Source organism: Martes martes (genome assembly GCF_963455335.1).
Source record: "Martes martes genome assembly, chromosome: 2".
NCBI lineage: Eukaryota > Metazoa > Chordata > Mammalia > Carnivora > Mustelidae > Martes > Martes martes.
In genome coordinates, this window is record NC_137889.1 from 139,473,651 (window position 1) to 139,486,389 (window position 12,739).

At 62.2% G+C, this 12,739-nt stretch overlaps 1 protein-coding gene across 1 annotated transcript; it reads right to left on the reverse strand.

Moving 5' to 3' along the window:
• Positions 1-6,757: 6,757 nt before the first annotated feature.
• On the reverse strand, positions 6,758-10,285 carry NKX1-1 (NK1 homeobox 1; the record flags this gene model as incomplete). Its single annotated transcript, XM_080797019.1, has 2 exons — positions 6,758-7,629; positions 9,799-10,285. 2 exons carry the CDS (start codon positions 10,283-10,285, stop codon positions 6,758-6,760), a joined length of 1,359 nt encoding a protein of 452 aa, XP_080653145.1.
• Positions 10,286-12,739: the final 2,454 nt, after the last annotated feature.

Below are 12,739 nucleotides of genomic sequence, written 5' to 3' on the forward strand. Positions count from 1 at the left end.
AACGTGGCAACTCTGGAAATCAGATCCCTCGCCTCACAACTTCTTGTTGCTGTTTATTTAGTGTCTTTTCTGGACTAATTACGTAAAAATTTGTATTCTTTGTCATGCTTGGCTGCTGAAGTCTCTGGTTGGTCAGCTTAGTGATCACTAATGATCAGACAGAGACTTCCTTAAATGCTTCGATCCAAGAAGTGTTGTGGTTTTGGCAGAAAGCCACACATGTGTGTCGGGCACACCTTGAACACTCAACCAGGCAGTTGCCAACTCCGTTTTATCTCACACTTCTGCTTGTTCAGGGCCTCAAGCTCAACCAGTGGTGAGAGCTAAGTACTCTTCAAGTCTTCTCAAATTTTTCACCAGCGTCCTTGGCCAACCAGATGTCACCATTGCAGGCCACTGCATTGTTCAACAGCAGCCCTGATTGTTCTCTACAGACCCACACTGAGCCAGTTGAGTCAGGCCAGGAAAAAGACGAGCCTGGTGAGTGAGTTTTTTCCAGGTAGCAGCCAGACAAGTCCAGGAGTGACAGGTGGAGTTGAGAGGAGTGAGGGTGGGGTTTTGGGGTGCCCCAGACCCCGTCTTCCCCTCCCAGGGGCTGCTACGGCTCTGAGGCTGCTGGGTGTGGAGGCCACTGCAGAGCTGGAGAGAGGGTATGGGCATGACCAACTGAAAATGCCACAGGGTTTGCCTTCCCACCAAGATTGAGCCATTTTTCTAGGATGAACCCTCCTTGGATTGTTATGGGTCTTTGGTTAATTTCCAGAGTTTTTAAAAAGTTCATTTTTTCAGTTTTTCCCCGGGTTCTGTGGCATTTCAAGCTGTCCCGAGTGCTGGGCAGGAAGGCCCTTCCCTGCCCTATACTGTACTGCGCCGTCCTGCCGCAGGTGTGCTTGGACACGCCCGTCTTCACGCACAGCCGCACGTGTCTGTGGGCTGAGGCCCCGGGACTTCAGCTTGCTTTCCCAGAAGCGAACTTGAAAGAACACTGACTTTGGAACCCTCCCTCCGTCGGCGTGGTGGCGAGCATCCTGATCTTCACCAAGCCCCATGGAACACTGGCATCTCGGGAGTATTATCCACTTGTCTTTTATGACGCAGGTGTTGAGCATTTTTTCGTATGGTAAAGCGCTCTTCCTGGCTTCTTTTCTGTGACTTGTATGTCCATATCCTTTGGTCATTTTCCTGTTGGTTTATTAGCTTATATAAGTTGTAGGAGCTCTTTGTTCATTAAGAAAATGAGCTCTGGAGGCACCTGGGTGGCTCAGTGGGTTAAGTCTCTGCCTTCGGCTCAGGTCATGATCCCAGGTTCCTGGGATTGAGCCCCTCATCGGGCTCTCTGCTCGGCAGGGAGCCTGCTTCCCCCTCCCCCTCTGCCTGCCTCTCTGCCTACTTGTGATATCTCTTCTCTGTGTCAAATAAATAAATGAAATCTTAAAAAAAAGTGAGCTCTGTGTGACAAGTTGCAAATATTTCCCATCTGCTGACTTCGCTAATGTTTTGCCACATGGAAGTTCGTGTATCTGTGTCCCTTCCCCCCTTGAAAGATTCTATTAAAAACTTTTTCTGGGGTCACCTGGGTGGGGTTAAGCCTCTGCCTTCGGCTCAGGTCATGATCTCATGGTCCTGGTATCAAGCCCTGCATCTGGCTCTCTGCTCAGCAGGAGGTCTGCTTCTCCCTCTCCCTCTGCCTCCATCTCTGCCTACTTGTGATCTCTCTCTCTGTCAAATAAATTAATAAATAAAATCTTTAAAAAATTTTTTTAAAAAATCAAGTAAAAATAAAATTTTTTTCTGTGTTTCCTCTGGTACTTCTACGTGTTTCATTTCCACATTTAAATCACTGATTTATCACTTACTTTCATATAAAACATGACCAGGAAATCCAGTTTTCTATTTCAGACAGCTGCTCAGCTGTGTCATCCACTTCATGATGAATCAGTGTTTCTTGAGCTGATGTGGAGCCTTGCCCTGTCTCATGTGATACCCGCAGACAGCGGTTCTGTGCAGGAGTTTTCTCTCCCCCCATCAACTTGCCTCTGTGTGTGTTACCACACTGTTGTGGTTACTGTAGCTTTGTGCTATGTTTTCACGTCAGAGACTTCTTTCTGTTCACTTTGAGGCAACAAGAGGTGTGGTGGAGGAGGGCGTTTTGTGAAACTTAACAGCACGGGGCACAGGTGGAGCATGGGGGAGGGGCCCTGCTGTCCCCATCCAGAGCAGACTACAAGAGGGAGGAACGGCAGGGCCCAGGGAGCATCACTGCAGAGTCGTGGCCTCAGCACTGGGGTTGGACGGACCATTACAGAAACAGGGTGTCACAGAATTAGCTGACTCCAACACAGGATTTATGTGTGCTTCTGTCATGAAAAGCCCTAAGGTGGGGTGCCCCAAGCTGGTGAGAAGACACCACGGTGCCACTGGGGCTTTTTGCTTGCTGGCATCAGTGAATAGGGCCTCCATCCCTAAGGCTACCTCTTGGCCCAAGTTGGCTGCTGAGGCTCCAGCCTTCCCAGGGTATGGGGACAGAAGGAGCGGAGGGGGTGTACCTCCGTTTCTGTGGAGAACCTTTTCAGGTGCCCTGCTGCTTCTGCCAGTCTTAGTCACCTGGCAGTGTCCAGCTGCCCAGCAAGCAGAAAACGCAGTCCTTTATGCTGGGGATAGGCATCCAGCTACCAGCAACTCCTGTGTCCAGGCAAGAGGGTGAAGAGATCAGCCATCAGCTCGTTGCTCTGAAAGGGCCATCACACAGGATGGAGTGGGACATGGCATCCTGGAGTTGTCACCTGCCTGTGGGGGATGGAGTCCTGGGATGGAAGAGAACCTCCTTTCCCCATGGACCTGTATGCAACAGTGTCTACATGTGACAGTCCCTACAGACTACAGACCCCTGAGAATGACCTATTTGACCTCCACTTCCTCCCCAGCTGTTACCACCTGCTATCCTGGGTGCTCCTGGTTCTATGTCCAGACTTAACCTCCCCATTGAAATGTCATCCCCTTCAGGAAGCTTCACCCCTTCCCTTGATTAGCCTAGGAAGGTCCCTCTGAGCTGAGTGACACTTCAGAGCCATGTGAACCTCAAGTGGCCCAGGGCAGAGACCTGGGGACCCCACATTGGATTCTGGGTACCACTTTGGGGGTTAGGGGGTGTCACCGATGAGGCTGGCTTGCCAGGATCAGGGGATGAGTGGTCAGAAGTGACTCTGCAGGTAAGGGAGGAGGAGCGGGAGGGCAGAGGCAGTGACTGGCCCAGCGGAGGACTATGGGACTGAAGAGGCAGCCACAGAAGCACCCTCTGCTGTCACGTGGGGGAGGGGACCACATGGAGGAGGGTAAGAGCTGGGCAAGTGCTGGCAGGAGAGGGAGGACAGAAGCAAGTCCTGGGGATGGGGAGTGAGAGTCTGGGGGCCACACTTCCCGACAGTGGCCGAGCTGAGCTCATCTCTACGGGACTGCAGGTGGGGCCTGAGGGGCCCGCTGAGCCCAGGGTCCAGCAGGGGTGGCAGATCAGAGGAATAGCAGCCAGTTCTGGCCAGGCAGCAGGGTGGGGGCCATGGGGGCTCAAGTGGAGAAGCTGGTGAAGAGGCCGGTGTCGACAGTGAGTGTAGACAGCTCTTGAGGTAACTCTGGCGTGGAAGGGGGCAGCTGGGCTACCCAGGGTGGAGCAGAAGGAGGGTGTGGACATGTGGCCCAGTGGGGAAGAATGGGTGAGGAAGGGAGGGCACCCTGAGAACAGCAGGTGGCCTGAGCAGGCCGTGGGAGGGACGGTGGGGAGCTGTGGAGAGAGGGACGTGGACACGGTGGGGCAGCGGGCTGCTGGCCAGGTGAGTGCCCTCTCCAGGGTGAGGCCCAGCTGCAGGGGAGGAGAGGCGGAGCTGGTGAGACTTGAGCGGGGCAGCTAGGCAGGAGAACGAGCAAAGCTTCAAGGGTGGCAGGTCAGCAAGCAGCCCCTATACCAATTTCCCCTCCTTAAGAGGAGGAAGTCACCACCAGCTTTAAAAACTACATTTCCCAGCCTCCCTTGGTGAGGAGTGGTCATGTGACCAAACTCAGACCAATGTTATGAGCAGGTGTTTTACATGGGCTTCTGGGAAAGCGCCTTAAAAGGAATAGGGGTGTACCCCCTTCTCTCCTCTCCTTCCTATCTGCTGCCTGGAATGGGGATGTGATGGCCAGAGCGTTGCCCTTCATCTGGGTCCCTGAGGATGAGCTCCCAGCCCAGGAATGCTGTAGCACACAGTGGGATGGAAGAGGATTTCCAAGAACTCTGTAGGTGTCATCGCTGCCTGGGCTGCCAGTGGCCAGATTTCCAAGACATAAGAGAAAATGAATAATCTCATTTCAACTTGTATTCATTTGGATATTCTCTTTCATGCAGCCAAAACCAATCCTAATAGCAAGGCACCAGAGTGTCAGCCGTGGGCTGGCTGAGTGGTGTGGGCAGTGGCCTCATGGGGAGGGGCTCTGCCTCTGTCTGGGCTCAGCAGTGCCTGGGCAGGAGACAGCGCAGCCTTCGGACAGGCCTGGATTTGTCCAGGTGCACACCTGCAGGGCCTGTGCCTTGCTTGACAGGAGACAGAGATGAAAGGGGTGTAATCTGGGATACGGGTGGATGCTGACGCAGCCAGGAATGGTCCTAAGAGCTTGAGGAGGGACCATCCCAGAGTGCACCCAGATCTCGGAGCTGAGACAGCCCTTTGTAGCACTAACATCAAAGTGGGGCCCCATAGTGGGGGGACAGCAATGAGGGGCTAGAAAAACCACCACTCACCTCTGCCTCTAATTCAGGCTGGGGGTGCCGGCTCACGGAGGCCTGAGCACAGTGGGCCGCGGGGCGGACTCGCAGGGTGACTGTACCCGGCCTACCTCATCTTCTCCCTCCGGGGCTATGATGGAGCAGCCCCACTGAGCTCAAGCAAGGGGGACTTAGGGGAAACCCCTGCACCTTCGCTGTTGTCCTCCCTGCGCCCAGGAGGTGGAGGCTATGGCTTCTTGCTTGGCAGCCCTCAAGCCCAGCCGGGCTAAGTGCACAATAATGCTGATGATTTGAGTTTAGGCCAAGAGCCATCTGGAACTTTCTGGAGCTCTGGGTCTCCTCTGTCAGCTGCCTGTACCCTGGATGCGCAGGCCTCAGTGGTGAGAGGAGGGGTGTCCCCACCCCCTCCACCCTCTGCTGTTGGATTGCACAGACACATCGGGTCTGCTGAGCTCTGCTCAGAGAGCAGGAGAGCCCTGCTCTTGGGCGGACAAGGCAGCACCGTTACTTAGACAATTTCCTGCTGCCAGTGCTGAGCAGGTGGAGCGCAGAGAAGGGGTGGCAGGTGTGTATGGCGGGGGGGGGGGTGGTTCTGAAGCAGAGCAACGGCCTGCAGAAGGCCAGCCCCAACGGTGGGCAAGGTGGTCCCAGCCGCCTCTACCCCCAACCCCACCGGCTGGGGACTGCCCCTCGGTGGCCCTTTACCCACTATGATGGTGAAGCCAAGGAGGGGCGCTCTCTCCGCTGCTGCCCCGGCAGGTGTGGGGGTCGCTGCCACCACCCTTGCCGCGCCCTCTCGCTCCCCAACTCAGGCTCCGCCCTCCCCGAAGTGGGTGCGACTGGGTGCGAAGTGGGGCGGCTACCAGGCGCGGGAGCAAGTTCTGAGAGCTCAGCCGGCTCCTCCCGCGGAGGGGACGCCGCCTAGAGAAGACGCATCCCCGAGCGCAGCCGGCTCCCTCTGCGGCTCAGGCCTCGGCGCGGAGCAGTCACCCCGCCCGGCACCCTGCTGCCCCTCCCGAGTTCTTCCCGAGTCCGGGCGGTGCTGCCTGAGGGACCCCCTCCTCACCGCGCCCCAGTGCCTGCATCCCCGCAGCTTCGGCTCTCGCGGCGGGCAGCCGCCAGCTCAGGCGCCGCCGCATCTCCCTACCCCGCGTCCCCAGGGCTCCAGGAACCGTGTGCGGCCCGTGCCCAGAGCCGGACCCGCAAGTCGATGCGCCGGCCTGGAGCGCTACGCGCTGCCGGGCTTGCGGTCCAGCTCGGGCGCCCTTCGGCAAGTCGCTCGAGCTTGGGGAGCCCCAGCTTCCCTCCCCTGGGAAGCCACAGGAGCTGGTCCCTGCCGGGCTTGGGGGTGCAAGTGCCCAACCCGAGCCGTCCCAGCCAGGCCTGCGGTAGGTGCTCAGGAGACAGTGTTGCTCCCAGCCCAGACCCTGCGCCCGGCTCCGACCCACGGGGCGTCCTCCACCCCGAAGAGCCCCGTAAGGCTACACAGAGAAGGAATGGGATGTCCCTAAAGCCATGGGCCCCAGGGTGGGGAGAAGGAAGACGCGGGGACCAGGGCCTCTCAGAGGACAGACTTAGTCACCCAACCCGAAGCGTGTGTCTGTGTGTCCCTGTGTCCGTGTGTGTGTGTGTCTGTGCATGTATATCTGTGTGTAGTGTGTGTGGGGCGGAGGTAGGGGCGGCGCCACGGGAGCGCAGAGTTTGGCCAGGGGACACCGCGGCCTGAACTCCAACGGCCCGAGGCACCTCCGACGCGACGAAGTCCTCACGGACGCGCGCGCGGGCAGGCGGGAGCCTGAGGAACGCGGTGCAGCCTCCTGCGGTTTATTGATTGAGCGAAGTTCAGCAAAGTGCTTCCGAGCGGGCCGAGCCCGGCCCCGACGCGTACAGTCGATTATAAACGTAAAACTCTTCTGTAGCAGCCGGCTGTGTACCGAGTCCACGACTGCCGCCGCACAAGCTCGGCGGCGGGCGCCCGCTGGTCCCCGTCCGCCGCCGCGCTCAGAGGTGCGGCGCGTAGAAGGCGGGCGCGCCGTAGGTCTGCGAGCCCAGCACGAAGGGCGACAGCACCGCCGGGCTCGACAGGAAGGGCAGCTGCGCGGCACACACCAGGCCGCCGGGGCCGTGCGTTGGGTAGCCGGCGGGGCCGTGCATGGCGAGCGGCGCGCCCATGGGCGGCGACGGGCTGAGCGGGCTGAGGCCGCCGGGAAGCCCCCCGCCCGGCCCCGCGCCCGGCCCCGCGGCTCCGCCGCCGCCGGTCGGCGCGCTCGTGTCGGCGCCAGGGTTCTGCTTCTTCCACTTGGTGCGGCGGTTCTGGAACCAGATCTTCACCTGCGTCTCGGTGAGGCTCAGCGACAGCGCCAGGTTGAGGCGCTCGCACACCGACAGGTAGCGCGTCGCCTTGAACTTGTTCTCCAGCGCCACGAGCTGCTCGTAGGTGAAGGCGGTGCGCGCGCGCCGCGGCTTCCCGGACTTGGAGTCCGAGCCCGTGCGCTTCCGCTTTGGCTTCGTCGCCGCGGCCGCGCCCTGCGGGGTCGTGCCCGCGCCCCCCGGCGCCGCCGCCGAGGCCCCAGGCGGGACGGGGGCTCCGGGCGAGTTCCCGCGGGGGCCGGACCCTGCAGCCTCGTCCACCGCGCCGGGGGGCGCCTCGGGCTCGGCCGCGCCCGGGCAGCCCGACCCGCGGGCCGCGAGACCGCCGCCGCCTCCCCGCGCCTCCTCGGCGCCGCGCGCAGTCCCCGCGCCGGGCGCCTCGTCGTCGTCGTCGTCGTCGTCGGGCGCCTCGTCCCCGCTGTCCGCGCTCGGGCTACGGCCGCCGCCGCCGCTGCTGTAGCCGCTGGCCTCGGCCTCGTCCGCCTTGCAGGGGTCGCCGGCGTCTGCGGGCGGGCGGGGCGGGGAGGACAGGACAGTTAGGACGCGGCGCCCTCCCTTCCGCGCTCGTCCCCTCGGGCTGTCCCGCCCCCGGAAAGGTTCCCTCCTCCCGGCTCGTCGCTTCTCTGCCTTATTGCCCTCCTCCTCTTTTTCTGCCCAGCGCTTTCGTTCTCCTTCCCTCTTCCCTCGGCGCCCGCCCGTCCGCCCGTCCGCCCGTGCCTGCTCTCCATCCCTCGCTCGTTCCCTCCTCTCGAAGCTTCCCCTTCGCGGCGTCTGCCCGAGCCGGGCCGGCCGGTGCCGCGCGCGGGGTTCACCGCGGAGTGAAAGCTCCGATCGATCCGCGGGGCAGATACAAACTTAATTAAACTCATTTTGTGTAATGTACAAACTAGTTAACGGCCATTTAATTTATTTCGGCGTATATTACCCTCCAATTACAGAAAGGCGTGGGTCAGCCAATTACCGGGCATTGTAGAGCCGGCGGGCCAGAAGCCAGGGGTGGGGCTGGAGCTGCCTGCCGGGAGGGTACTTCTGGGGACCAACCAAACCCGGCCGCCCTGGCCCCACTTCCACCTCAAGCCGCGGCCCCGAAACTTGGCAGCCCCTATGCCCCTCCGCTGAAAGCCCGCAGGCCTGGGTCCTGACCAGAAGGTCCTGGCCCGGCGGTGAGTCCTGAGCAGCGCTAACTTGGGGCGGCGGGGGCGGGGGGGGGGTGTTGACGTCCGCACTAGGCCCAGTCTGAGGGGCAGCCCCGATCCTCCAAGCAGAGGCCCCTGAAGGGCTGCATTTCCAGTGTGGAAAATTTGGAAGGCAGAGTCTGTCCTGGGGAGGGCCTGGGAGGCCATCTCTGCAGACCGCACCCCACAGGTGGTGGTGGTGGTTCCTGGGCACGTGGTGGTCGAGGAGCAACCCAGTCAGGCACCAAAACCCCGCTGTTGTGTCAGGTTGGCATCAAGAACCCAGGCAATAAATGTTGAATGGTGGGCCAGCAGCCTTCCCCAGGGCGACCGCAGAGCTTGCATGGGAGTCAGCAGGGCAGGTGTGTGGGGGTGGGGGGTACCCACACTCCCTAGCAGGAGCAGGCTGTCCCCTAGAGGATCCTGAGAGCACCTGGCCATCTAGCTTTCCCTTGTCGGAGGTAGTCTGAGGAGGAAGACGGCCTGACCAGGCTACCCCTGGAACCAAGAGACAGGGCCTTCCGCTGGGATGGGCTCCCCATGCGGGTGGAGGCCCTGGGTGGAGGCTCCCAGAACCCTGGCTAGGCCAATAGCGCGATAGGTTCCCCTCCAGCCAGGCTGGGTTTGCTCCTCCTTCATCTCCACCCTACATGGAACCCACCAGCCCATGTACCGGGAGGGCCCTATGCCCCAAGACAGCGACCCCAGCCCTGTCCACCCTGCACTCCCGTCCCTGCTCAGCGGAGAGGCTGGGAAGTTGGAGGGAGGAAGGGCCGGAGGAGGGGCACCAAAAGCAATCAGGAGCCGGTCGAATGCAATTCTCGATCAATAGCGGCCCCTAATAAGTGTAATAGGTTTTAATCGAGTAATTATCCGAATTTTGACCCTATAATTTAGATGTTCGGGGGGAGTTTGCAAGGTGCTTGAAAGAGATATGCATGCTGCCGTAATGGGATATCGACCGGGCCGGGGGCGCGGGCCGCCCCATTACCGGCCGCTTTCCGCCGCTAAGCACATTTCCCCTTAACTGTAATCGAAGGGATTTAATTGTTTTTCCAGAGATAACCAGCGTTTTGTCACAATTAGTCTGATTTGTCCAAAAAAAAAAAAAAGAAAGAAAAAAGAAAGAAAGAAAGAAAGAAAAAGAGGAGGAGGAGGAGGAGGAAATGGGGAGGGAGGCGTCCGGTGGCCGCGGTGGGGGCGGGGAGGTCACGAGCCCTCCGCCTCGCAGGTCCCCTCCTCCTCTGGCACCAACTACCTTCCAAGGCCGGCCCTGCACCCCCGCAGCCCTGGGACCCGCCTGGCGGAGCCATCCCAGGAGGCGCGGGGCGGCCCCGGCCCCGGAGTCCGGGTCGGACGGAGCCCCGCGCGCTGCGAACTTTGCACTGAGCCTTGGCACACCGCTGGCCCGGCTGACCGAGGGGCCCGGGAGCGTAAACGTAGAGATGCGGCCCGTCCCCCGGCTCCCGCTACCGGAGCGGGCCGCGTCCTACTCACGCGGCGGCTCAGCTCCGGTGGCGGCTCCAGCTCCTCCGGCGGCGGCGAGGGCGCGGCGCTCCAGCTCCTCCGCGCGCGGCGGGCGTCCCGGGGCGGCGGGGGCCGGGGCGCACGGGGCTGGCGCGCACGGGGCCGAAGCGCACGGGGCGCATGCGGAGGGCGCCACGGGGCCCAGAAGCACACAGCGGCGTCTTCTGCTATTGAACTTGTGGGGGTCCAGAATGTCCAGCACCGAGAAGGAGGTGGGGCGCGGCGGCGGGCCAGGGCGAATCGCCCCGGCCCCTTCGGGCGCCGCGGGCACCGTGTCGCTGGCGGCAAGCGGTGGGGGTCCGGCCCGGGGAAAGGCGGGCAGCTCGGCGCGCCCGTCCATGGCGTCCCGGGCGGTGGCGGCAGCGGGCGTGGGCGGTGCGGGCCCCGAACCGGGCCCGGGCGGCGGCGGCGGCAGAGCCGGGCCGTCCCCGGGAGCCGCCGGGCCGCTCGCGCTCATGCCGGCCTCCCGCCGCTCCGGCCGCTCGGGCCCCGCCGGCTACTGGGCTCCCATCCCCGGCGGCCCTGGCGCCGCCGCACGGTCTCGCGCCGGCGGCCGCGGCTCGCCTGGCTCTCGGCACCGTGCCCCGCGCTCCGCCGCTGCTGCCCGGCGCTGCCTCCGCCGCTGCCTCAGGCGCCCGCCGCGCCCGGCCCGCGCATTTATGGCGGCCCCGCCGGCGGCGCCCACGCGCCCACACGCCGCACACACGTGCGCCCGCAGGAGGCCGCGGGGCTCCGCCGCCCTCGTTAGCGGGCGCGCCTAATTGGCTGCGAACGGTCCCGGGCGGAGGAGGCGGGTCCCGCGCTGGACGCACGGACGGAGCCCCGGGCCGGACCGACAGACGCGCCGCCCGGAGCCCGGGTGCGGGCCGCGAGCAGCTGTCGCGGTCAGCGGCGCGTCGCTGCGCCTCGGCTCGTCCAGAAACGGTGCGCCTGCCTCCTGGGCGAAGGGGAGGAGACAGCCGTGGCTTTTAAATAATTGCGGGATCAATCGGTGGAGGGGCCGCGGAGGCCCGGGGGCGCACTGGCGGGCGAGCGCTAAGACTTGGCTGGGACATCCCGGCGCGGGACGCGGCGCCCAGGCGGCCTCTCTGAGGGCTCGGGGCGCGCGGTCCTGCCACTTCGGCTGTCCCCGAGGCTCCGGCGTCCCTCAGCGGCTGGGGCGGGGTGGGTCCTGGGGACAGACTCGGGGTGTCTTCCTCGCTTCTTCAGCCCCCTCCCACGGGTTCCGTGGACGTCGGTCCCGCCTCTCCCGGTCGCTCCTGCTGGGGTCTCTTCTCGCGGCTCCGGGTCGCTGTCCCTCCAGCCCCTCCCGCTCCCGCCCCTTTCGCGTCGTCAAACTAGGGCCCGGCCTTGTGTCCCCGCTAGGGGCGGGGCCGGCGGCCCCTGGCTCGCTCATTAGAAGTGGGATCGAAAGTGAGGGAGGCTGGACGGCCCTCCCACCCCCGCCCCCCAAAATGGGGACCGAAGAATCCTACAAACAGCAGGCGGCCTACATCAAAATCGATACCCTGCAAGTAAGGGGACACATTACGGCAAACTCTTCCAGCCCCATGCCCGGAGAAAGAAGAAGGCCCTCGGTCCGGGTCTTTATTTGCACATATTTCTCCACAGAAGCGATGTTCGCACCACAGGGCCCTGCGGCCCTCGGAAGGACCGGCCAGCGTCCGGCGTCCGAGGGTAAGACCACCGCTGCTCTTGGGCAGCGCCCTTCCCCCCTTCCCACAGCAGAGCCGGCGAGCGCTTGGGCCGCTGGTGGGACCCAGGTGGGAACCGGCGGTGGGAGCGCGCGTGCGAGGGTCTTCCGGGTGTGAGGCTGTCTGCGATGGGCGCGAGTGTGCGCGCGGGCGTGTGCACGAGCGGTGTGCGCGCCACCTCTCACTGCGGTCCCCGGAGCCTGCTCCGCACACAAGGACGGGTCCTTTGCAATTACCGCGGGCAATGATCCTTTGGAAGCAGAAATTAAAAGTTGGGAGAAATAATGGGGACCAATCGGCTGTAATTTGGGCCAAGCTCGGACATGCTGAGCCTCAGGGAGGCTGGGACTGGGGGGGGGGCGGGGAGGCAAGGCCTCCCCTCTCCCAGCCCATCCCCTCCCCCGCATGCTGGTCCATCCTGAGATTCTAATCAGACCCACAACACTGTGTCCTTCCTTGCCAGGACTTGATTATTCTTTATCTTTAAATTATAAATCACCTCTGGGGGAAGGAGGGTGGATAATCTCTCATCACAGGGAGGTAATTATCTCTTTCCCTCCCCCACCTTCCTGGCGGGACTCTTAGGCTCTCTCTACCCCTCCCCCAGCTAAGTTTGAATATAGATGTGCACACCCCATTCACACACACACACACACACAACACACACATACACATACACTCATTCAGCAGGATGCGCCGCATACAATCCCAGATTCATTCACGAGCACCTAGCCACCTGGTCTGAGGTGCAGGAGCCACAGAGGCTCTCAGTGCCCTGCAGCCAGCCTCACCTGCACCCGCCAGCTTCGCGCTGGTCTCAGTCCTCTCTTTAAGTCTTTCCAGGAGGATGGCACACACAGCCCCTACCTGCAGAGTCCCTGAGCTGCCACTCTGCCCTCTGAGGCACAGGGTGAGGTGTGCTAGGGCAGATCCCCAGTGCAGACCTTTGACTTGGCTCTGGGTGGTTGAGTTTCAGTGTGACCTAGAGCATCACGACCCCCTCCTGTGCGTGCTCACACTCCATGCCACAGACAGCCTGTCCCTATCTACCATAGGTCACCAGGGGAGGCACAAACATAGCAGTCAATACCCCCACACCCTGCCGGGTGGGCAGGGGCAGGGTGTGGGTCTGCTCTCACCCCCGTTTTACACACCAGACACCTGCAGGTGAGGAAGAGAAATGGGATGCCTCTTGGTACAACTTTCATTCAACACAA